A 25945-nucleotide genomic window follows, 5' to 3' on the forward strand; every position below is an offset into this window, starting at 1 on the left:
CACACAGTACAAAGATTTTCAATAGATTCCAGCCGGACATCAATTGAAAATCGATTTAACTGCAGCATTACACAGTTCAATGCAGTGCAACGGTTTAGGCTGTAAATTGACCGCCATACCACCCTAATTGATCTAAACCTTTCATCTGGTTTGACCAATACTTTCCAGCAATTTTAGGTCAAAACTGATCAAAAAGCCTCCTAAAGGAATCATTTTGGAAACTAATTCCCTGCAGATTCGATAACTCTGTTATAATCTTCCAGGAAAATTGATATGTATGGATTTTGTGGCAGCAGGCATGGGAGGCAGTGTGTGTGTGTGTGTGTGTGTGTGTGTGTGTGTAGGGGGGGGGGTTGTTAAAAGCTGGCCTAGGGCAGTGAAAGGTAGAAATCAGGCCCTGCCTGCAGCAGCTCTTTCTATCATTTCTTTAGAAATAAACATTCTGCAGAAAATGCCAAATATACCCTGTTAACACTTGCAAAGCACCGGAGGCTGATTAGCCAGTAATAACAGATCAATGATGGACAGATGGTAAAACATACAAAATGTTACAATAAAACATCACTCATGTCAATATGCTACATATGATGTAGAGCACGTAAAATGCAGCGGACAAACCGCAAAGTGGAACAGAGACACATAAAAAAGCAGCCAAAACCACTCCGCTGGACAACACGGCCCACAGGAGAAGGCTTGCAAGAGGCATTTTACGCCCACAAATGTTCAAATAAATAACCTCAGACTTAAATATTATACTATACATCACTTGGCATCCAAGATATTTACACATGTACAAACACTGAACAAAGAGGTATTGCAACACAAGTCTTTATCCATCTGAACTTCTTACGGTTAAAGCACCTGAAAAAAAAGCAAACAAACATGTTTAAGTTGAAGTAGGTATGTACTTTTAATTAGTGAGTAAACACAAATTTGCATATTTTTCCTCTACGCCACAGGTGTCAAACACAAGGCCTGCAAGCCGTATGCAGCCCTCCTTACCATTTTATGTGGCCCTTGGAAGCTTCAAATGTGCAGGATTGTAAGCAGTACATGAGCAACACTACACTGTCTTTCAATCCAGATGATGTCAGTGTTTCTGGTCAAAACATTGTTACTTACTTAGCATGTGGCCCCATCCTTGGATCCACACATACCTCTCCCCCCGGTACCCTCTCCTGTGTCTTGTCTCTTCTGATCTTCCTAGCAGCTTCACGCTCTATGCATCCATACCTCCAGCTCCTGATCACGTGACATGACTTCAGAACCAAAGGTATGCAGCATAGATAGAGCATTTGACTGTCAGGAAGATTAGAGGAGGCCCGAAGCAGCCCTGGATTAGATAAATATTAAACTGCTCCACTGTGCTACTCTGCAGAAGGGGGAGGAGCAGGAATCCAGGACCCCTCCCTGTCGCTATAGTTATGCCACTACATTAAGATTTTACATTTATTGGACAGTCTCAAATAAACACTTCGGCCCGCGACTTAGACTGTGCTTTAGATTTTGGCCCCTTGCGTGATTGAGTTGGACACCTTTTATGATGACCCATTTTATAACACCATATTTACAAAAGGGAGATAATACTGTGGTCACTAGTAGTGGTAACCAGTGACCTGTCAATAGCGCCATTTCACCTAAACTGACCATCCACAATACATGATCATTATGTCTTGTTAGAAAGGATAGCTGTACAAGACCAATAAACATTCACTGCAGCCAGGGCCGGATTTGTGGCAAGGCCACACAAGCTGTGGCTTAGGGTGCAGAAGAGCAAGGGGCAACCTGGCATTGGGGCAGGTAACCCAATTTGCTATGTTGCCAGACAGACCACAAACCTGGTCCACAACCAACCGCTGCGGTTGCCAGGAATTCGCGGGTCTCGTGCAGAGTTGCGCGCAGAGCCAATCAGACTGCAGCTGACTTACCTTTCCAGACTTGGGCTCTGATCCAGCGCCGAAGCTTCGCTGCATCTTCCTCTCTGTAGCCGCTTTGTAATCCCTCTACAGCCGGTACCTCTCTCTCTTCATGTGACTTGCCAATACTGTCCTGAAGTCACGTTATGACTCATCACATAACGTTTATTGAACCATAATGATGTAATTTCCTCTCTGACAATGACATCATCATGGTTCAAGAAAGTAAACAAAAATACAGCTGGCTAGCTAATGCAAATATATGCAACTGAACATGTTTGTGTGCAACAGCACTCGTATCTGTTTTTAAACATTATCATAGTTCAAAAAAACCTTACCATAGGAAGGAAGATCACAAACAGCTGACTAGTGAATGCAAGTATACGCAATTGAATATTTTTGTGTGCAAAAGCACTCTTATCTGTATTTAAACATCCATATTTCATGATGGTGAAAGTTCTCCTCATAACAGCTGTCTCACCTGAGACATCTTCTGTTCGTTGCAGCTAAGCTGCTACCAGACAGTGCTGAATTCCTTGAATGTGTGCTGCTGCATAGTGTTGCATGCGTTTGCAATGAGTGTCCTATCCATCTGCAATCAGTCTGAAGTCTTCAATCAGAGCAGCACAAGATTGAGTGATTACCATTCAGCTGTGTTGTAATTTGCATGTTTGCTCTCATTAGTGGATGTCCATATAAAAGCTGCATTGCCTGGCCTGTCATAGTGATTAGCTTACTCCATAGCTGTATTACTGGGTCTTGGGTGATTAGGGCGGTTCGAAACGCGTCGGTGGGCGGAGCTTTGCTCAGCTGTTTGCTTCTCAGCAGCGTGTGTCCGCCATCACTCTAAGCCCGATGTATTCCTTCTCCGCTGCCAGTGAACTTCCACTAGGAGATCCCCTGCCATGTTAGAGCAGGCGTGATGGGACTTCTGGGATCAGCTGGACCCCTGTGGAGCGGCAATGTCGGGGTAAAACGGAGGTTGTCAGCGTCAGTGTTGGTGAGATCTCCCCATGTCACAATATGTTGCAATACTGCATATGATGCATAAAAAGGATGAGACTGTCATCATTATCAATATTCAATAAGTGAATTGAGCTCGGATTCCTGCCGGTTTATGTTTGGAAAGGGGGCCCCCCAACACTAAAAATACGCTATTAGGCACGGTGCAATTGGAGGTGGATGCGCGGGCGAGTGGTGCATGTATGTTTGATGTTGCGCCATACACGCATTGCAATTGAAGCAGATATAATTGTTAACAGCTGATTTATAAAGCAATCTGCTATGCTCGCGTTTTTAAACTTTGTGTATTGTTGGCAATGATCAGCGGCTGAGTATGGTTCCTGAGGAGAACCTGTCAGTTTTGTATTTAATAAAGTTTTGTATTCCTTGATGACACATGGAGCCCAAGCTTGCCTTGTTTTTTCTATATGTCTAATTGAGGGCTGTGTCACGCTTCAATTGAGGAGCAATAGGTACAATGGTTTAACTGATGGAGGCATGCACGTATTCAAGCATTCAATTTTTAGAGGAAATTTAATAAGTAATGAGGGTTTAGAACCCAGGTGCATAAGGGTTAATCCCTGAATTGGGAAATCCTTCCTCATTTGAACTACTAATTGGTTATATGCTATACAGTATTAAAGTGGTTTTAAATTGATGTTTTGTCCTTTTCCTAGCCCCAAACGTCATGGCATATCTAATCAGTGATGATTTGGAGGAGGAGATAAAGGCTAGCTTTGTGCCAGCTAATGAGGATGACGATCCGTCTGAATTGAAAGAATTATTCTCCACCCACAAATCATTACTTATAAAACAATTGAAGCGAAAATGGAATTCGTCTTTATTGGAATCTTACGAGAAAGCTGGGGTTATCCCAGATGGGCTGCTTGAGAGGATCATTCCGGCGGGCAACCTTCTTACGTCCAGATTTGTGGAAAAATGGAAACAAAAATCTTTTGAAAGGGGTATAGATATTTTGAAGATGATGGCTGAGGAGGAAAGGGAACAATTGAAAGAGGTGACAGCTGAGGTCATGAAAAGCGCGGTTGCGCTAGACGATTTCAGCTCTCACCCTGATTTTAAAACCCTCAATGAAAGTTTAAAAGGACAAATAGAAAAGATTCAGGCCACAACAAAAAAACAAAAACAACAGAAATTTCAAAAAGATTTGATAAGATGGGATTCAGATGAGGCACTCAACCCACTTGTTAAGTTGGAGCAGCGCAAGGCTAAGAGAAGGGGAGGTTCAGGAGCGGAAAGACAGGATAATACAGAAATGTCTAGCATAGACACAGAAGCCTCTGGGGGTTCTGCTGTCAGCAAAAAGTCAGTTACTTTTTTAGATCCACGAAAGGGCAGGCGAAGGGGACGAGGTGGAAGGGGTCGAGGGAGAGGGGGGAGGGGTTGGGAGGGCAGGGGTCGAGGAGAAAGAGGAGAAAGAGGTGCAAATCAGGAAGGCGAGGAGAGTGACGATCAGGGGATGGGACCTGTGACACGGAGTGGGAGCATCAGGAAAAACAAAATATAGATGTGAAACAGGAACAGAATAATGTGGTCAATCTGTCCAAGTTTGATCTACAGGAAAGACACATATCAGTATTGAGTAAGGGTTTGTCTTTTTCACCCACTATATCTGGGGATATCTTTGAGATTTATAGAGATATCCAATTATTTTTGCGTAAGATCCTTTTAAGGCTATCCTTTGGGAATAATTCTCGACCAGCAGTTCATCAGGGAGTATATGTAGGGTTAACCCCTACAGAAAGGGAAGCCCTAATTGCCTTGGAGTCGCTGTACGATATTGAAAATATTAATGAACCAGTACAGAAATGCTCCCTTGTCACTCGGCACGATTCCCTAACAGCTGATGATTCTGCCTTGTCTTGTGATATGTCTACATTCCACCCCGAATTTGAACAGGAGTCCCCTCCTCCCCATATCCTTATAGAGGAGGGTTCAGCTTCCTCCCTTAGTGAACATGAGGAACCTGCTCCCTCATCCCTGCGACTGAAGTCCTCTTTCATGCCCCCTATTTCACAGAATCGCAATGTAAAAGTGTTCATGGAAATTATTGAAAGGGAGTTATGGGCATTAAATTTGGATCCCCATGGCTCTGAACTTAATCTAACCGGTGAGGAATTTATGGCCTTGGACGAATTAGCCAAAGCTCAGGGGATAATTATCAAGCCGAGTGACAAGGGAGGCAATGTAGTCCTCTAAGATGAGGAGGCCTATGTGGAAGAGATTATGCGCCAGTTAAATAATCGGGAGACATATGAACGATTGGAGAAAAACCCATTTCCAGTGATTGCTGAACGTGTTAACGAGCTGTCGGATGAGGGGTTATATCGAGAGGTCATTACTAAACAGGAATATGACTATTTGGAGGTGGTTACGTACAACGTGCCTACGTTGTACACTCTTCCAAAATTGCATAAATCTTTAATCAAGCCACCTGGGCGACCAATAGTTTCGGCTGTTGGTAGCCCCACACAAAGGCTAGGACAATTGATTGATCGAAAGCTGAAACCATTGGTCCAATCGCTCCCTTCGTATGTGCAGGATACTCGCGATGTGCTGGGAGTGTTGGCTGGGTTTCTGGCACCCCCGGGGTCCCTCCTCGTGGGGATCGATGTTGAATCTTTATACACTTCGATCCCACACGTGGAGGGGCTCCGGGCAATGTCCTTTTTCCTTAATGAGCGCTATCCAGGGGCTGATCTACACAATGCCTTCCTTGTGGAGTCTATGGAGTTGATTTTGCATCTCAACTGTTTCGTTTTTCAGGGCCGTTTTTTTCGACAGATCCGCGGTACGTCTATGGGGGCGGCGTGTGCCCCGGCGTATGCTTGTTTGCACCTGGGACTATGGGAACGCGAGGATGTTTTCCCGGTCCCGGAGTACGGGGCACACGTCGCCCTCTGGATTCGTTACATAGACGACGTATTGATGGTGTGGAGTGGAACGACCGATGAGTTGAAAATGTTTATTGAGAAATTGAACAACAACGGGAAAAACATACGGCTCACGTACACTTTTGGACAGGAAATCTCGTTTTTGGACTTAATGCTAAGAATTGAGGGAGAAAAGGTAGTATCCTCTTCCTTCCGCAAAAGCACGGCTGGCAATACTATTTTGCATGCCGATAGTCATCACCCCCAATCTTTAAAACGTGGGATTCCATACGGACAGTTCCTCCGTGTGCGGAGGAACTGCTCATGTGACGATGATTTTCGGAAGGAATCGCGCGCGATGTATGAGCGTTTTCGAGCGCGTGGCTATTCCCATTCGGTGTTGCGGAAGGCATTGAGGAGGGCCTGGTCCCTGGATCGCGAAAGGTTATTAGTCCCTAAAGAGAAAAATCAATCAGATGACCAGGGATATATACGTATTATTACCAGATATGGGGCCCACTGGGAGCGATTGCAGGGTCTTCTGACAAAATATTGGCCAGTGCTGACGGCGTCAAGGGAGGTGTCTGATGTTGTGGGCCCTCGCCCTCTGCTCACGGCGAGGAGGGCCCCCAATCTCAGGGACCGCCTAGTCCATAGTGAAATACAGGTTAAACCCAACACATGGTTACAAGAACGCGTACCTAACGGTATGTTTAGGTGCGGCAAGTGCAAATTGTGCCCATTCATTGATAGAACTAGGAATTTCCCGGATAGACGAGGTATCACTATGTATGATATAAAATCTTTCATAAATTGTGATAGTGAAAAGGTGGTATATATGATTGAGTGCCCCTGTCACCTTAGATACATAGGCAAAACAAAAAGGGCCTTAAAAGAACGGGTATTGGAGCACTTTGCCATCATTGTGGGGGGGAAGGGTCAGACCAACATGGCAGAACATTATAGAGAGGTCCATGGCAATAGCCTTAGGGGAACGACTGTTAAAGGAATATACAAGCTTAATATTTCAAGCCGTAGAGGTGATTTTGATGATATTTTACTTTGTAAGGAATCAATGTGGATATTTAAACTTGATACAGTGAGCCCCAATGGTTTTAATGTCAGACTGGACCTCTCACCCTTCTTAAAAGTAGCAAGGTATGGTTGATCCGGTGACATACCCTGTAGGCAAATAATTGCTCTCTTGAGCTATATTGTTCTTGATATGGAAGTATGGGAGTGCCTGGTTCCGCAGTGAACGATCTATGTGCACCGTGCCTGAAGCCGTGCCATTCCATGATGAGGAGGACTGATAATAAAAACCCATCTTTAGTATATAGAAAGTTTGCCCGAAAAGATATTCTGAACTTCCCCTGTGCCTACTGGGATGGATAAAACCATATGGGACTTGCAACGCTAACATTGTGAAGTGTGTCCTCAGGTTGTTTGATCTTTGGAATCTATGAGGAATGCCGTTATTTGACAGAACATGGATGGTACCTGGAGAGAATTCTGAATGTGGAATTTAATTAAAGAATTGGGATCATAGTAGCTGTGGCATGTGTTGCTCTGAACTCTTCCGGCGGGACTGTGCTGCTGCTTCAGGTTCTTGCAATGCATAAGGCCTCCCAGTGCTGCCTGATCGTGGAGATGCAGACCACAGGACGCTTGGGGATTGGCCAGCATGCACAGCTCGTCTTCTTCTTCCCCCCTCCCCTCTCTCCTTGCCCTGCCTTTGTTTTTCCCTCGATGCTTACTGGAGGATGGGCATGATGTGGGCAGTGAAAAGGATGACATGCCTAGAGCTGGCCACACCTTGAGAAAGAACCTGGGCGGTTCGAAACGCGTCGGTGGGCGGAGCTTTGCTCAGCTGTTTGCTTCTCAGCAGCGTGTGTCCGCCATCACTCCAAGCCCGATGTATTCCTTCTCCGCTGCCAGTGAACTTCCACTAGGAGATCCCCTGCCATGTTAGAGCAGGCGTGATGGGACTTCTGGGATCAGCTGGACCCCTGTGGAGCGGCAATGTCGGGGTAAAACGGAGGTTGTCAGCGTCAGTGTTGGTGAGATCTCCCCATGTCACAATATGTTGCAATACTGCATATGATGCATAAAAAGGATGAGACTGTCATCATTATCAATATTCAATAAGTGAATTGAGCTCGGATTCCTGCCGGTTTATGTTTGGAAAGGGGGCCCCCCAACACTAAAAATACGCTATTAGGCACGGTGCAATTGGAGGTGGATGCGCGGGCGAGTGGTGCATGTATGTTTGATGTTGCGCCATACACGCATTGCAATTGAAGCAGATATAATTGTTAACAGCTGATTTATAAAGCAATCTGCTATGCTCTTGTTTTTAAACTTTGTGTATTGTTGGCAATGATCAGCGGCTGAGTATGGTTCCTGAGGAGAACCTGTCAGTTTTGTATTTAATAAAGTTTTGTATTCCTTGATGACACATGGAGCCCAAGCTTGCCTTGTTTTTTCTTGGGTGATTAGGGCCCATTCACACTAGAGCGATTTCGGCAAAACGCTCAAATGCTAGCGCTTTTTAAAAGCGTTAGTGTAATAAAAGTCTATGGGCCCATTCTTACATAGGCGATTTGCGCTTATTGCCGCAAATCGCCCAAAAACGCGGAACGCAAACGCGTCGCCTGCACCATTTTCAGGCGATTTCCCAGCAATCGCGTTTCAGTGCTATAGAAGCGCTAAGCGCGATCGTGGAAAAATCACCGCAGTGTTCAGTGACTTTTCCACGGAAAAATCACTCCTGCAATACGCCGGCAAAAATCGCCGGCATTTTGCAAACGCAAGTGTGAATGGGCCTTGACTGTTTGTGCAAAGAATAAAAATCCACCTGGATTTGCAATTTTAGCTTGATTTATTAAGTGGTATCATAGCCACGAAATAGCATAATATTTTGGCACACAGGCCTTGGTCAAATGCAAATAGCAGCTTTCCATCCTTCCTGCCTGTCTGGACGTTGCCATCACTGCGGTTGTGATTGGTGGATGCCCCTTCTGGTCCTGCCTTGTGGAGATTACAATACCTGTGGTTGCTAATGGTAACACTAATTCTAGTTCTGCCTGTCTGGATGTCGCCATCACTGCAGTTGTGATTGGCAGACTCTCCTTTTAGTCTGGCAGTTTGGATGTACAATAGCAGCAGCTGCAATTAGTTACGCTCCTTCCTGTTCTATCCAGTCTGGTTTGTATTTGTGTGGACTTTTATCATTGCTACAGTTGCAATTGGATTTATAAATGTTCCCAGCTGTCTGTCCTCGTCTTGTTGTGGCAGTTACCAGAAGCTCAGAGCTGCAGTTGCTCTGAGCAATCTTAAGCCCCGTTTCTGTTTACAGGGAATCTAAAGTGAGAGGTATATGGAGGCTGCCATATTTATTTCCTTTTAACCACTTGCCGACCGCACACTCATACCGTGCGGCGGCAAAGTGGTAGCTGGAGGACCAGCGACGCACATCTGCGTCGCCAGGTGCCTCCCTAATTAATCAGGAAAGGCCGCTCACGCGAGCTGCCGTTTCCTGTTAGATCACGGAGCGGGTCTCCGTGAATAGCCTGACTAAATGTAAACGCAGGAGATGTTTGTCTCCTTTGTTTACATTGAACGGCGCAGCAGCGCCGTAAGGCAGATCGGCGATCCCTGGCCAATCAGCGGCCGAGGATCGCCGCCATGTGACAGAGGACATCCTGTCACAGGCTGCACAGGACGGATAGCGTCCTGTGCAGCCCCGATCACCAGGGGGGAGAGGTAGGAGAGGGAGGGGGGAATTTCGCCGCGGAGGGGGGCTTTGAGGTGCCCCCCCCCCTGCAACATGCCAGACGGCAGGTGCGATCAGACCCCCCCTGCACATCATCCCCATAGGGGGGGAAAAAGGGGGGCGATCTGATCGCGTGCGTTGCAATCTGATCTGTGCTGGGGGCTGCAGAGCCCACCCAGCACAGATCATAAAAAACAGCGCTGGTCCTTAAAGGGAAGGTTCAGGGAGGGTGGGTAAAAAATAAAAATCAATTTCCACTTACCTGGGGCTTCCTCCAGCCCATGGCAGGCAGGAGGTGCCCTCGCCGCCGCTCCGCAGGCTCCCGGTGGTCTTCGGTGGCCGACCCGACCTGGCCAGGCCGGCTGCCAGGTCGGGCTCTTCTGCGCTCCAAGGCCCGGAACTTCTGCGTCCCACGCCGGCGCTCTGACGTCATCGGACGTCCTCCGGGCTCTACTGCGCAGGCGCAGAACTACTGTGCATGCGCAGTAGAGCCCGGAGGACGTCCGATGACGTCAGCGCGCCGGCGTGGGACGCAGAAGAGACCGACCTGGCAGCCGGCCTGGCCAGGTCGGGTCGGCCACCGGAGATCACCGGGAGCCTGCGGAGCGGAGGCGAGGGCACCTCCTGCCTGCCACGGGCTGGAGGAAGCCCCAGGTAAGTGGAAATTGATTTTTATTTTTTACCCACCCTCCCTGAACCTTCCCTTTAAGGGGGGGTAAAGGCTGGGTCTTCAAGTGGTTAAGCAAGTCCAGTTGCCAGGCAGTCCTGCTGATCCTCTGCCTCTTACGGTGCGTACACACATGCGACTATAGTCGTTTGTAACGATCGTTCCCTGATCTTTACCAACGACGATCGTTACAAAAAATGAACCACCGACTATTAAGGCAAACGACGAACGAGCCAAATCGCTACAAAAGAAAGTTCTGTCTCGGCGGATTTTAACCAACGACGATCGTTTGCAAAAGTAGTACATCGTTGGAAACGATCGTTCGTACTAGGCTTGACATGCGCATTTCACTATTTCTCCATGGAACTTCTCATTTTTATGCGCAGGCGCAATAGTTGCTTTCTGTGATGTAACGTTCGTTCTAACGATCAGATCGTTACACACATTTTAAAACTACCTTTACTTAGGTCGTTCTTTCATCAATTAAAAGTTCGTTCGTCGTTCTTAACGAACGATCGTTGTCGCATGTGTGTACGTAGCATAATACCTTTAGCCATACACCAGAATTAAGCATGCAGCTAATCTTGTCAGATCTGACAATGATGTCAGAAACCCCTGATCTACATATACTTATATGTAGATCAGATGTTTCTGATATTATAGTCAGATCTGACAAGATTAGTTGCATGCTTGTTTCTGGTGTTATTCAGACACTACTGCAGCCAAACAGATTAGCAGGGCTGCCAGGCAACTGGTATTGTTTAAAGGGAACCTGAAGCAAGTAAAATTATTTAAAATAATCACATGACGTAGCTGCAAATGAATATTATATACTAACCTCACCGTCAGTTCCTCTCAGAAGCTCACCATTTTCTTCTTACAGTGATCCCTTCCAGTTCTGACAATATTTTGTCAGAATTGAAATATACCAGTGACTGTCAGTTATATATCAGCTGCTGTCAGTTACAACTGAATGTGCAAGGTATTGTCCATGTTTCCCTTTGGCTCAAGCGAGTGATATTACAGTTTAACAGTGTGCTGAGCAGGAAGCTTTTATGGGGTAATGGCCATTTTCAAGATGGAGGACGGAGAATTCCATTGATCACAGTGGCCAAACAGGACGCAGGAGAGGAGCAAGAGATTGAGGAGTAGACTACACAGGAGGTAAGTATGACCTGTGTATGGTTATTTTGACTTTTTAGTTTCAGTTCAGGTTCTCTTTAAGAGGAAAAAAATAAAGCAGCGTTCATATACTTCTCGCTTCAGGTTACCTTTAAGAAGACCACCGATTTCAAGCAATACAAGAAAGAAAAATGATTTCTCTGCTGCTGAAAAACGTGAAATAGTTGAATGCTACCACGATATGTCACTACCACGCAGCTAATGATAGGTTAAATACATTGGGGTCGATTTATCATTGATACCATGCTGTAACAGTGCGAGTTAAATACGGTTATGCGCTTCTGTTAAAGCAGCGCAGCTTAATTATCCCTCATGCACGCTACACACCCTTGTGGCAGCATAGCGTGTGTTCCATAAACAACGGCCAATACGGCTCTTCTGGTTCCAGATGGGAGGGGTGTAAATATGGTGGGGCATGATATTTTGCAGGGGGGAAGCATGATTAACAATTACACCCCTACTAGAAACGTATGTTTGTTTACTCACCAATTCTATAACAGTTTAACACGGAGGCCAGTTGTAGACTAGAGGACGGAATACATTTGCCACAATAGCCACCACATTTGCCTGTCACTTTGGTTCCATCCTGATAAAAAAAAATGTATTGCATTTTAATTTAAATAACATTGAGTGGTAGCAATACTGAGCAACTACTGAGCATAGGAAATGTGTGCTTACAAACAACCTTTATTAAAAATGAAGGCAACACAAAGTGGTTTACTCCCCACTTCTGAAAACTTGTTGCACCCCCTCCTTTCGTGTCACCAACCCCTCCCTCTAGATTGTAAGCCTTTGGCAGGGCCCTCTCCCCTTGTGTATCATACTTGACTGTGTGCACTTTACCCAGAAATTGGAACTTGTAATTTTTACCACTACCACTCCAGTTTATGATCTGGCATTGTACTACTATCTGCATTGTGTTGTGTATCTTATTGCTATTACCTGTATTGTTGTATCTATTGTCTGTTACCTGTATTGTTCTGTCACCCCTGTTATCATTGTCTGTAATCCTATTTATTGTACAGCACTGTAATATGTTGGCGCTATATAAATCTAATTAATAATAATAATAACTGTTAAAAAGGGAGATTGGTGGAGGGGAGGGAGGGAAATAGTGCCACAATTTTATCTCACTCCCCATACCAGGTCAATCAAAGAGGTTACTGAAGAGGCTCTGTGTAGGGGTATGTCATTTCCCACGCCGGTTGAGTTATGCTCAGGGTTATCTGGATGGCGGCTTACCCTGCTGCCGCTGAAATTCCCGATGGGGTTAAATACTATTCCCCCTCCGAGCCATATCAACTTGGAGGGAGAAGTAATTAGGGGTCCGGCAATCCAGAATTACCCTGTAATGAATAGCGGAAATGCCGCCGCGCGGTCTGGTGGCGGGGCGGCTGTTTCCGCGTTCAGACCGGCGGTTTCCGCACAGCAACATGTGTCTGGTTTGCCTGGGCCTTCTAGTGCACACAGATGGAGAGCTACGCGCACGCGCGCCAGAAGACAGGACCTTTATGCCAGCAGGAGAGGTATCAGCTGATCAGGACGATCAGCTGATCCCAGCGGAACTCCTGATTGGCTGAGTGACTGGGGCCGGCGCTGCGGAGCGCTGTAGTATATATAGATCTTGCTTGTCAGTTGCTGGTTGTCTGCTGTTGCGAATACTTACGTGTGAGCACTCAGACCTCAGTCAGATCCTACAGCGTGTTAAAACCAGTTGGAACTGGGAATTCACACTTAGCCAGATTCCGCTCTTGATGTTTACTTTGTCATCACTGTGTTATACTTTAGATCAGTTCCAGGGTGTTGAGACCAAGGACCTCACACCCAAGCATAGGATTACTGTGTTATTACTGTGTTATACTTTAGACCAGTTCCAGAGTGTTGAGACCAAGGACCTCACACCCAAGCATAGGATACTGTGTTATTCTTTAGACTAGTTCCCGGGTGTCGAAACCAAGGACCTCACACCTCAGACTAGGATTGTGCTTGATATCTGTTATGACTTCTGGCTCTGTTGACCTCTCTCTTGCTTTCTGATTCGGTACCTCTGCTTATCTGTCTACCAGTTGCCAACCTTGCCTGTACCCGGTTACCGAATCAGCCTTCTGTCTCTGTACCTTATCTGCTCGCGTGTTGCCGACCTGGCCTGTCTGACCCTTCTGACTGTCACTCATCCCTCGAGTGATCAGTCTGTCTGTACTACTCGTGACACTAATCCACCAGGTGTCAGTTAGCTGCAAGGGCCTCCTGCTCCTCAGAGAGTCCTTCCTGCAGTTCAGCCAGTGGCCTCTACCCCATAGGAGTCCACTGGCTGCAGTACAGTCTGATTCCCAATCCATCGGGGAATCCTTGGCTGCAGCACAGTCTGATTTCCAGTCCATCAGGGAATCACTGGCTGCAAGATTATCTCTATCTCCTCCTCTTAAAGAGATAGTCCCTGCACAGCCAGAGGCCACCTGCTCCTCAGGTGGTCACTGGCTGTAGTGGTATCTGTGTCTCTCGCTCCACGGGAGATAGCCTTACAGTTGCACCAAGCACTTACACTTCATTAGGTGTCCAGAGGTTAGTCATACTTGTATTATTGGTGATTCTGCAGATCATCCATAATCAGGTATACATCTGTATTGTTGGTGATACTGCAGATCATCAATAATCAGATACTCTCTGTGTGCTGACACCGATCGTTACATACCCATTTGAGGGCTGTGGACCAAAGCACTGGTGCTATAGCTGCACCCAACTCAGGCGCTACACGGCCGGCGCCATGTGCCAAAACCACCCGCTTCTCTGTACTAAATAAGCACAGCAGAAATGACAGCAAAATCACATAAAAGGAAAATGTAAAGTGAATAAACTGTACAAGATGAATACAAGTCCTTACTGGGGATTTCATTATTTCAGTCACAGCGTAATTTCCTTGTGACATCCATTTAGTTGATTCGGATACAGAAAGGCCGGTTCATTTCAGGTTGATGCTAAAGCGACCCTGAAATAAAAGATTATAGGAGCTTTATAAACTTTTCTGAAAAAGAAAAACACTGAATAAATGACTAGAAAAAATATAATTAAATGTATTTTTTTTGTCTCGGGTAACAAGCTCTCTACAGTAAATGCCATCACAGAATACAGGAAGATTATTATCATAGCTTTAAGTAATATGGACTGTAAAACTACCAATGCTTCCTGCTGTATGCTCTGCAAGTAGGCGCTGTACCTGACTAGAACACAAATTTACCACAGTCCTTGCTTTTTGTAGCAAAATTTTACATTTGAGGCATCTTTAGTCAAGGGAGTTGAAGTGTAAAAAAATAAATAAAAATGTGATAACAATGATGTCTATTACCTGAGGGCATTTGGCTGCAATGTAACAATCCCCAGCTGTGGCAAACGGGACAGGTCGTCCTTCAGTTGTATTTGCGAACTGCAGATCTGTGGCTAAACGGACACAACACAAATTATTACAATGTTTTTTTTGTTTTTTTTTTACCACAAAATAATATTTCACAATACACCTTTTAATCAGGAAAATATTAAATATTACATATGAAATTGTTAGAACATCTACCCGCTGAATAGACTGGCAAGCTTAATTTAATTGAAGTAGCCCTGAAGTGGAATAAAAGAATAAATGTTAGATACTTACCTCATTAGTGGGAAGTCTCTGGAGGGTCCAGAGGATTCCTGGATCCTTGTGATCCACTGTCCCTCTATAACTCTTTGACCCAGTGCGTTGAAGAGGTTTATTCTAACCTACAGCGAGGCTATGATCGAGTGCAACCGCACTGGGGATGCACAAATAAGGTCTGCGCATGCCCAGTAGATCAAAGTACTTATGCATGGTGGAGCAAAACTGTGCATGAGCATGTCTTTCTACTGGACTTGTGTGGACCTTACTCAGAAGAGCAGGTCTCTACTAAGAACCATCTACATCTTAACTGGCCACACAGCAGCAAACTAGTTTCACTTTCAACAGCACAATTACTGTTTATGGAATCCCTATAACCATAACAGTAGGGCACATGTGGACGTTTTCAAAATCCTGGGATCTACATGTGATTACTCCTTTGTGCTTGTTAAAGAAGAGCATGTCTGATCCAGAAAAAATAATTCCATCTCCAGGATACAGTACACGCCAAGCCATTAGTGCCTTATGAAAGTTGTGACGTCAACTTAGCATATTCCACCATGCAGAGGAACATGGGGCATAACTACTGAGGAGCAGCCCCTGCTATTGCAGGAGGGCCCAGGCAGTATTGGACTGGGTGGTGGAAAAACTGAGGAAATCCACCTGCTGGCCAAGCAGCAGAAACCCTGTGTTATCACTCCCAATAGAAACCTGCAGCAAGTCTTCACTGTGAGCAGCAGCACCTTATTACTGCTGCTTGGCCAGCAAGAGCATTTCCTCAGCTTTTCCAGCCCCCAGTCCGACACTGGGCCCAGGACCATGGAGGCCAGCAATCTTTTACGCTCCCTCCTTCTGATAAATGAGCTCTCCTCCAGTGCAAGTGTTGTTGTAGCCCCACTCGTTGTGTTTATGGTAAGAGACATGGTGGTCACACTTGTATGGCTTCTGGCAGATGGCCCTGAGGGTCATCACTGGAGGGAGAAGGGCGTCCTAATACTTAGAAGTTACACAGCTGAGAAGAACAACACTGTTTAGTGCCGCGCACACTACACTGTATGTTTGCTTATATTATAGAGAAAACAAAGGTATCAACTGGCTGTGATTTTAAAATCTTCTTATTTTAAAACCCCACCCGGTTTTTCCTATACATGGAATACATAATATGCACTCACTTATGATCTGTAAGGTAGTTACATCCAGCCGCACTTTACTGAAGGTGGACAAGCCAGCTGCTGTGTAGTCTTTTCTGCATGGACAGTCTTCTCTCCTGCTTCCGTTATAAGGGCATTCAGTGGGATTCTGCAACCTTCAATAGAAAAAGATAGATTAGTGGGATTTTTATTGTGACAACCACTTGTTTGCAAATAAATAAAATATTTGCTCCTATAACTGTCCTGGAATTCTGTTGGTGGTGGAGCAGCACGCTGTTTAAACTGTACACGCCTCAACATGCAGTTCTCATTTCAGCTAATCAGATAATCTCAGATTCTGTATTTTACATCCTGTGCTCAGGTACCCATGTGGTTACTCCAGACCTGCTGGAGAACTCCTCACAGCTCCACTGCAGACTGTGTCTTACTTCAATTGTCTCCGCAAGTAATTACAGAGTGACTCTGCGATGGCCATACCATCTGTTCCAATTCCTAGTTCTTTTCATTACAGATAGTTCTACATTATTTTGGTAGTGTGCTTGGCGTCATTACAAACCTTTCAGGGCCTGCCCATAACTTTGCAAACCAACTACTACCAATAAGCTGTTTGGTAACTTCAGCTGCTTCCCTTTATGACAGAATGCACACAACAATCACATGAGCATAGCTCCCAAATGTCCCTCTTTTCAAGGGACAGTCCCTCTTTCCTCCTCATTTGTCCCTCTTTCAGGACTTTGTCCCTCTTTCTAGTTAAATATATATATTTCTCTACTAAAAAATGTGTTTGACTCTAAACTTTATTCCCATCCTTTAAATTGATATATTACTAATTTTAAAATGTTAATATGAAGGAAAATGAACCAGGATAGAAAGGAGCAGTGTGGTTTCAATTATAAAGCAACATATTTTTCTTATGAAATCTTTATGGTATGCGTGACTAGGGGGTGTGATGGGGGTGTGATAGGGGCGTGGCTTACATATCCCTCTTTCTCATCTCAAACAGTTGGTAGGTATGCATGAGTGAGCAGCTGCATGCAAGTGTGCATAAGAGAACTGTTGATGTGCTATAGATGCAGGTTGGTCACACTGAATATTGTCAGTTCCCAAGTTAAGCATGAGGCCGTGACTGTAAGTTTGTTCTTATGTTGAAGTACACATATATCAATATATCACATAACAATATGTAAATGCCTTCTGGGACCTCTTTAGTGCCGCCTTCTGTGCCTCTTGTGCCCCTCAGTGCCTCCTGCACCACCTTTAGTGCATTTTGTGCCCCCTTTTGACCCTACTGTGCACCCAGTGGCGTAGCAATAGCCATAGCAGCTGCTATGGGGCCCTTGAGCAAAGGGGCCCAGGTGGTACTTGATGGATTTACTATTAACTTTCTTGTGTTCCTCATCCCTCACTTTAGCTCAGTGGCCATGGACTAAAAGTAGTGTAGATTGCATTAGAAAGTAAATAGCCCAGTTAACACATATCCATAGTATAAGGGCAGGTGGCATTGCTCAAGCGTGCCTACATCAGATGGCCCAATTAAACTTTTGCTATGGGCCCCATAGTCTCTAGCTACGCCACTGTGTGCACTCTTTCATTGGCCCAGGGCTACAAGCTAAATACTGGCGCATTGTCCCTCACAGCTCCAGGGAAGCAGTCTCCACTCTTCCACTCTCTATCATTGCATTAGTGTCCCTCTTCAGTGATGTCACCTACCAGCTGCGGATGCTATTGATTGATGGCAGCTGTGGAGCCAGTGCCAGTACGTAAACATGAGCCACCCACAACTCTGACATTTTTAAACAAGGGACTCTCTTCATTAATTTCATTATTTTTTTTCCTGTTGACTGTCACCCAAAGGTGGCCACTAACGGGCCAATTTTTTGTGAAAAATCGTTAGAGCGATCAGAAATTCTGATCAGATTGGTTGAAAATAATCTCAGTTGATGGGCACAATCGGTTATGAACGATTATGAAAAAAATCATCTGAATGGATTTTTGTCAAATCAAAATTGGATTTTCTTCATTGGTTGTGATAGATAGGAAGCAAAGATTGGTTTGTTGATGGTGCAGTGAACAATTTTTCTTCTGATCAGAATTTCTGATCGCTTGAACGATTTTTCGCTACAAATTGGACCATTAGTGGCCACCTTTTAAAGAGACTCTGAAGCGAGAATAAATCTTGCTTCAGAGCTCATAGTTAGCAGGGGCATGTGTGCCCCTGCTAAACCGCCGCTATCCCGCGGCTAAACAAGGGTCCCTGACCCCCCAAATCCCCTCCGTGCAGCGGGGGATTACTTCCTGTTTGAGGCAGGGCTAACCGCCGCAGCCCTGCCCCACGCGCGTCTGTCAGCGCGTATCTCCGCCTCTCCCCCACCCCTCTCAGTCTTCCTTCGCTGAGAGGGGCGAGGGAGAGGCGGCGATGCGCCGCTGATAGACGCAACTAGAGGCAGGGCTGCGGCCGTTAGCCCTGCCTCTAGGAGCAGCAAAATCTACGACCAATTTGGTCGTTGATTTTGCGGGGGGGGGGGGGGGGGGTGAAGGGACCCCCGTTTAGCCGCGGGATAGACACGTGCCCCTGCTAACTATGAGCTCTGAAGCGAGAATTATTCTCTTTAAAGAGGAACTGTATTGAAAATAAAAGATTTAATACAATTGCACTTTTTTTTTTTTTTTTTTTACAATATTCATTTATATATTATTTAGTCAGTGTTTGCCCGTTGTAAAATCTCATCTTCCTCATCCTGATTTACATTCTGAAATTTATCACAGGTGGTGAGATCTTTAGTTCTGCCAGGTGATCTGTACCAAATGTTTGTTACTGATAGTTCTATCTACAGAGGGTAATACTGCTTACTTAGCAATTGGAAACAGCTAAGCTGATGTATTTGAGAAAAGGTAAAGATTTCTTGTGGGAAAGGGGGCATCAGCTACTAACTGGAATGAAGTTCACTCCTTGGTTAAAGATTCTCTTTAAGTTTCGATTGATAAAAACTAATCATGAAATTATTTTTATTATTTTTTTTTTTAATTCCTCCCAGCTTTTCTATTGAATTAGATGTGATATACTTGGACTTTGCAAAGGCCGTCGACACTGATCCCCAAAAAAGTCTGGTGCAAAAGTTGAGGATGCAAGGACTGGGGAAGAGTCTGTGTGCATGGATAGGGAACTGGCTAATGGACAGAAAACAAAGAGTTGTGGTCAATGGATCGTACTCAAAATGGGAGACTGTTAGCAGTGGGGTCCCACAGGGGTCTGTACTGGGTCCAGTGCTCTTCAATTTATTTATTAATGACCTAGTAGATGCAGTAGTGAGCAATGTTGCTATTTTTGCAGATGATACAAAATTGTGCAGAATCATCAACTCTCTGGAAGATAGTGTCATATTGCAACAGGATCTGGATAGAATGGCTATATGGGCACATAAATGGCAGATGAAATTCAATGTTGAAAAATGTAAAGTCATGCATTTTGGTCATACCAATGGTCTAGCACCATAAAAAATAAATGGGATACAGTTGGGGACATCAAACTTGGAGAAGGACTTAGGCCCGGTTCACATTAGCGTTCGCTATCCGGATTTTCCGGATCTGATCCGGACCGCATACTGTACAAACGGAACGTACATTCCGCATAGCAATGCAAAGGCTATGCGGACGTTCACATACGTACGTTCCGTACAGTACGGAGCCGGACCGGATCCGGACTCTTTTCCAACATGCGCTATTTTTTGTGTCCGGATCTCCGGCCCACGCATCCTGACCGGAGCCTGACAGCACCATCAGGAACACAGAAACCAATGGGAAACGGAAGGCACAGAACACACTGCCTACAAAAACCTGACGTTCTACCCCACTTCTTATGCGTATCCAAGCGGCCATTTCGGATGGGGACACATGGGCCAAGCATGTCTGGAGTGGAGCAGCAGTGACAGACGTGCTGGAGCTGTTTGGCAGAATATCGGAGGTGGAGGTGATGCCTACAGCGGAGGAACCTGATTGTACATGTGCACCAGGTGCACCTTCTGCTGACCCGAACATTTTTTTATTTATATTTAACTATTTTTTGCCCACAGATCCGGATGGCAGCCTGATGCATGCCTGATACAAACGGACCGGATCCGGATTGGAACCGTACGGTTCTGATCAGGATCAGGTCAGGATCCGATCAGGATCCGGTCCGTTTACTTGCCAAAACGCAAGTGTGAACGGGGCCTAAGGAGTACTCATCGGCAACAAGTTAAATAATCGTTCTCAATGCCAAGCCGCTGCAGCTAAAGCTAACAACATTTTGGGATGCATTAAAAGGGAAATAAAAACGCGAGATGCTAGCATAATATTGCCCCGGTTTAACTCTCTAGTAAGGCCACATCTGGAATATGGAATTCAGTTCTGGGCACCACAATACAAAAAAGATATTGCAGTTTTAGAGCAGGTGCAGAGACGAGCAACAAAATTGATACGTGGGATGGAAGGTCTCTCTTACCAAGAAAGGTTAGATAAACTGGGTTTATTTAGTCTAGAGAAAAGACGCCTTAGAGGGGATCTAATTAACATGTATAAATACATCAGAGGGCAATATAATAGCTTGGCCGATGAGCTTTTTGTCCCTAGGCCTTCTCAAAGGACTAGAGGACATGATCTGCGCATGGAGGAAAAACGTTTTAGCCATTTATTTAGGAAAGGGTTCTTTACAGTAAGAGTGATTAAGATGTGGAATGCATTTCCACAGGAAGTCGTTATGGCAAACTCTATACCTGCATTTAAAGGGGGCTTAGATGCTTTCCTTGCGTTGAAAGACATCCATGGCTACAATTACTAGGTAATGCCTAATGATGTTGATCCAGGGATTTTATCTGATTGCCATCTGGAATCGGGAAGGAATTTTTCCCTTTTGGGGCTAATTGGACCATGCCTTGGAAGGGTTTTTTTCGCCTTCCTCTGGATCAACAGGGATATGTGAGGGAGCAGGCTGGAGTTGTACTTTGTACTGGTTGAACTCGATGGACGTATGCCTTTTTTCAACCAAAATAACTATGTAACCATGACCAGGGCCGTATCTATTAAGAGGCACCCGTGGGCCGGTGCCATGGGCGGGTCCTCGGGGGGGGGGTGCTCGGGTGGCCACTGTTTCAAAAAAATTTTTTTTTATTTTTCTTCCCCCTTTTGACTTTTTTTTTTTATCATTTACATTTGGGGGGGGGGGGGGGGGGGGACGCCGCTGCAGCAGCCAGCAGTTACAGTTCTTACAGTTTGCAAGCGCTCCCCCCCCCACCGCCACCATCCACAATGGTTTCCTCCGGTCTCTGTGCGTTCTGACTGACTCTCATCGCACAGTGATGAGCCAGCCTGAGCAGAGGGAGCCACTTGCACGTACGGGGAGGGGGGGCGTGGCTTGACATTGAGTCTGACTGGGGCAGCATGAAATACATTGGCCTCCTATGCTTCGCCCCCCCCCCCCCATTTGAATGGACTAGCCGAGCCTGGGAAAAGTGACTTCTCCTCCTCCTCCCTCGGCACCATTTTAGATCACGCTGGAGGAGGACAGCAAGGCATGAGGTGGTCGGGTCGGGAGTCACTCGGTCGGGAGCCACGTGAAGCAGCTGCTGCAGCCCAGCCCCAGCTACCCAGCCCAGCCAGCTAGTTCTCGGTGGCAGCCTGCCCACTCGCCCAGGCAGACAGGTACCCAGCAAGCACCCTCGCCCAGCCCAGGGTCACAGGCAGCAGGCCCCAGCCGCCCAGGCAGCACAGCAGGCCACCACCAGCAAGCTACCCCAGCACAGGGTCACAGGCAGCAGCGCCCAGCAGGCCACCACCAGCTAGCTACCCAAGCCCAGGGTCATAGGCAGCAGTGCCCAGCAGGCCACCACCAGCTAGCTACCCCAGCCCAGGGTCACAGGCAGCAGGCCCCAGCCACCCAGGCAGCACAGCAGGCCACCACCAGCTACCACAGCCCAGGGTCGCAGGCCCCAGCCACCCAACAGGCCACCACCAGCTACCCCAGCCCAGGGTCACAGGCAGCAGGCCCCAGCCGCCCAGCAGGCCACCACCAGCTAGCTACCCCAGCCCAGGGTCACAGGCAGCAGGCCCCAGCCGCCCAGGCAGCACAGCACGCCACCACCAGCAAGCTACCCCAGCACAGGGTCACAGGCAGCAGCGCCCAGCAGGCCACCACCAGCTAGCTACCAAAGCCCAGGGTCACAGGCAGCAGCGCCCAGCAGGCCACCACCAGCTAGCTACCCCAGCCCATGGTCACAGGCAGCAGCGCCCCAGCCGCCCAGGCAGCACAGCAGGCCACCACCAGCTACCATAGCCCAGGGTCGCAGGCCCCAGCCGCCCAGCAGGCCACCACCAGCTACCCCAGCCCAGGGTCACAGGCAGCAGGCCCCAGCCGCCCAGGCAGCACAGCAGGCCACCACAAGCTAGCTACCCTAGCCCAAGGTCACAGGCAGCAGGCCCCAGCCGCCCAGCAGGCCACCACCAGCTAGCTACCCCAGCCCAGGGTCACAGGCAGCAGGCCCCAGCCGCCCAGGGAGCACAGCAGGCCACCACCAGCAAGCTACCCCAGCACACGGTCACAGGCAGCAGCGCCCAGCAGGCCACCACCAGCTACCTACCCAAGCCCAGGGTCACAGGCAGCAGCGCCCAGCAGGCCACCACCAGCTAGCTACCCCAGCCCAGGGTCACAGGCAGCAGCGCCCCAGCCACCCAGGCAGCACAGCACGCCACCACCAGCAAGCTACCCCAGCACAGGGTCACAGGCAGCAGCGCCCAGCAGGCCACCACCAGCTACCTACCCAAGCCCAGGGTCACAGGCAGCAGCGCCCAGCAGGCCACCACCAGCTAGCTACCCCAGCCCAGGGTCACAGGCAGCAGCGCCCAGCAGGCCACCACCAGCAAGCTACCCCAGCACAGGGTCACAGGCAGCAGCGCCCAGCAGGCCACCACCAGCTAGCTACCCAAGCCCAGGGTCACAGGCAGCAGCGCCCAGCAGGCCACCACCAGCTAGCTACCCCAGCCCAGGGTCACAGGCAGCAGCGCCCAGCAGGCCACCACCAGCTAGCTACCCCAGCCCAGGGTCACAGGCAGCAGCGCCCCAGCCGCCCAGGCAGCATAGCAGGCCACCACCAGCTACCACAGCCCAGGGTCGCAGGCCCCAGCCGCCCACCATCAGCTACCCCAGCCCAGGGTCACAGCCACCAGGCCCCAGCCACCCAGGCAGCACAGGAGGCCACCACCAGCTACCACAGCCCAGGGTTGCAGGCCCCAGCCGCCCTGCAGGCCACCACCAGCTACCCCAGCCCAGGGTCACAGGCAGCAGGCCCCAGCCGCCCAGGCAGCACAGCAGGCCACCACCAGCTACCCCAGCCCAGGGTCACAGGCAGCAGCCCCCAGCCACCAAGGCAGCACAGCAGGCCAGCACCAGCTAGCTACCCCAGCCCAGGGTCACAGGCAGAAGGCCCCACCTGCCCAGGCAGCAGGCCACCACCAGCTACCCCCACCCAGGGTCACAGGCAGCAGGCCCCAGCCGCCCAAGCAGCAGCCAGCAGGCCACCACCAGCTACCCCAGCCCAGGGTCACAGGCAGCAGGCCCCAGCTACCCCAGGGTCACAGGTAGCAGACCCCATTCGCCCAGGCAGCAGGCCACCAGGTCACAGGCAGAAGGCCCCAGCCGCCCACTAGCTGAGCTACACACCAGCTACCCTACGGTGACAGGCAGCAGGCCCCAGCCGCCCAGCCTAGGCAGCAGGCCACCAGCTACCCAGCCCAGGTCACAGAGGCTCCTAGAACTCCGCTCGCTGCCTACCACATAACTGAGAAAGACCCTGAGGCTCAAAGAGCAGTCGGAGTTCTGAGGCTTTGGCCGCCCCACTTTTCCTCCTCCCCGGCTCCCCCTACAGCTCCCTGATGCTGAGAGAGACGTCAGGCGTACTCACGCTGGCCTGACGTCTCTGCATCTTCACCATGTGTGGCACCGGCGGGAAATACCAGAGCTGGACAGAGACGAGGAGACAGAGCGAGTGAATGATTGAGCAGCCAGCCATGAAAGCAGAGAGAGGAGCTGCAGCCCGAGCCTGCCAGTGACAGCCTCTAGCTTGCCTTACAGACACCCAGAGGGACATAGCTGCCATAGCCAGCCCAGCAGAGTGCACAGAGACAGAGCCAGCCAGACAAATGACAGAAGGGGAGGAGGTAATGTACAATGCTCTATTGTGTTCCTTTTGCCCATACTCCTCTCTTGAACACTCTTAGGGCTGGTTCACATGGACGTCTGCACGGCGTCGTGTTTGATGACGTGCGGCGGCTGCTGCGCGGTCAGGCTTTGAGCAGCCGTTGCGTCCGGATTCGGTCAGTGTTTTTATCTCCCTAGGGGGACTTTACCCGTCGCAGTTGGCAGCCCCTGGAAGCTACGTGTAGCTTCCAGGGCAGCCACGAACGCAAGCGAAAATCGAGACCCGAACGCCGCGGTCGTGTAAACGCGTGTAAAAGCTCGGTGCAAACGCTCCCATTCACTTGAATGGGAGCGTTTAACACGACGTTCCGAACGCTTGCGGTAAGCACTCCGCAAGCGTCCGTCTGAACCAGCCCTAACACTTTCTGTACCTGTCTATCTGCTTACCCTATGTCTCTCTCTCTGCCCACCCTCTCTAACCCTCCTTCCAACTCTCACCGAAATGCTGCCCACTGTATGATTATTTTCTGGTGAAATTTGCACTCATTGCGATTATTCTCTGGTGAAATGTTGCACTCATTGCGTTTATTTTCTGGTTAAATGTTGCACTCATTGCGATTATTCTCTGGTGAAACGTTGCACTGATTGCGTTTATTTTCTGGTTAAATGTTGCACTCATTGCGATTATTCTCTGGTGAAATGTGCCTCTCATTGCGATTATTCTCTGCTGAAATGTTGCACTCATTGCGATTATTCTCTGGTGAAATGTTGCACTCATTGCGATTATTCTCTGGTGAAATGTGGCTCTCATTGCAATCATTCTCTGGTGAAATGTTGCACTCATTGCGATTATTCTCTGGTGAAATGTGGCCCTCATTGCGATTATTCTCTGGTGAAACATTGCTGCTTTACGATTATTTTATGGTGAAATGCTGTCCCTTACAATTATTTTATAGTAAAACGCTGCCCCATTACGATTATTTGGCACCTATGGGGGGAGCCCACCCAAATTTTCGCAAGGGGGCCCAGTGATTTCTAGTTATGCCCATGACGACTACCTAAACTGGGGATATCTATACCTAGCTATCTATACTAGGGACACCTATAGTATGTCTATATTGGGGACACCTATAGACCTGGCTACTTTATACTGTACTTATACTAATTTATATAGCGCCAACATATTACGCAGCGCTGTACAGAGTATGTATTGTCTTGACACTAACTGTCCCTCAGAGGGGCTCACAATCTGATCCCTACCATAGTCATGTCTATGTATGTATCGTAGTCTAGGGCCAATTTTTAGTGGGAAGCCAATTAACTTATCTGTATCGTATGGTATTGGGATGTGGGAGGAAACCAGAGTGTCTGAAGGAAACCCACACAGACACAGGGAGAACATACAAACTCCTTGCAGATGTTGACCTGGCTGGGATCCGAACCGGGAACCCAGTGCTGCAAGGCGAGAGCGCTAACCACTACGCCGCCATGCTGCCATACTACTGTACTATATTGTACTGCTATCTTCAGCAGTACTTCAGAGTACGTAGTCATGTTACTGACTAT

The 25945-nt window shown here is 47.9% G+C and overlaps 1 protein-coding gene across 2 annotated transcripts in view; it reads right to left on the minus strand.

Moving 5' to 3' along the window:
• Positions 1 to 470: 470 nt before the first annotated feature.
• The window catches only part of LOC137531802 (A disintegrin and metalloproteinase with thrombospondin motifs 9-like), a 42382-nt gene continuing 16907 nt past the window's right edge, over positions 471 to 25945 (minus strand). For both annotated transcript variants that reach the window (XR_011023760.1, XM_068251766.1), the window contains exons 2-6: positions 16234 to 16367; positions 14780 to 14871; positions 14318 to 14422; positions 11923 to 12022; positions 471 to 861 (exon numbers count right to left, since the gene is read on the minus strand). Coding sequence is in view for 1 of the 2 variants with exons in the window: in XM_068251766.1 (XP_068107867.1) it covers positions 14396 to 14422; positions 14780 to 14871; positions 16234 to 16367 (253 nt within the window). In the remaining variant the exon portion in view is untranslated. The remainder of the gene's footprint in view (positions 862 to 11922; positions 12023 to 14317; positions 14423 to 14779; positions 14872 to 16233; positions 16368 to 25945) is intronic.

The sequence above is a fragment of the Hyperolius riggenbachi genome, chromosome 9 (genome assembly GCF_040937935.1).
Source record: "Hyperolius riggenbachi isolate aHypRig1 chromosome 9, aHypRig1.pri, whole genome shotgun sequence".
In the NCBI taxonomy this organism is placed as follows: Eukaryota; Metazoa; Chordata; class Amphibia; order Anura; family Hyperoliidae; genus Hyperolius; species Hyperolius riggenbachi.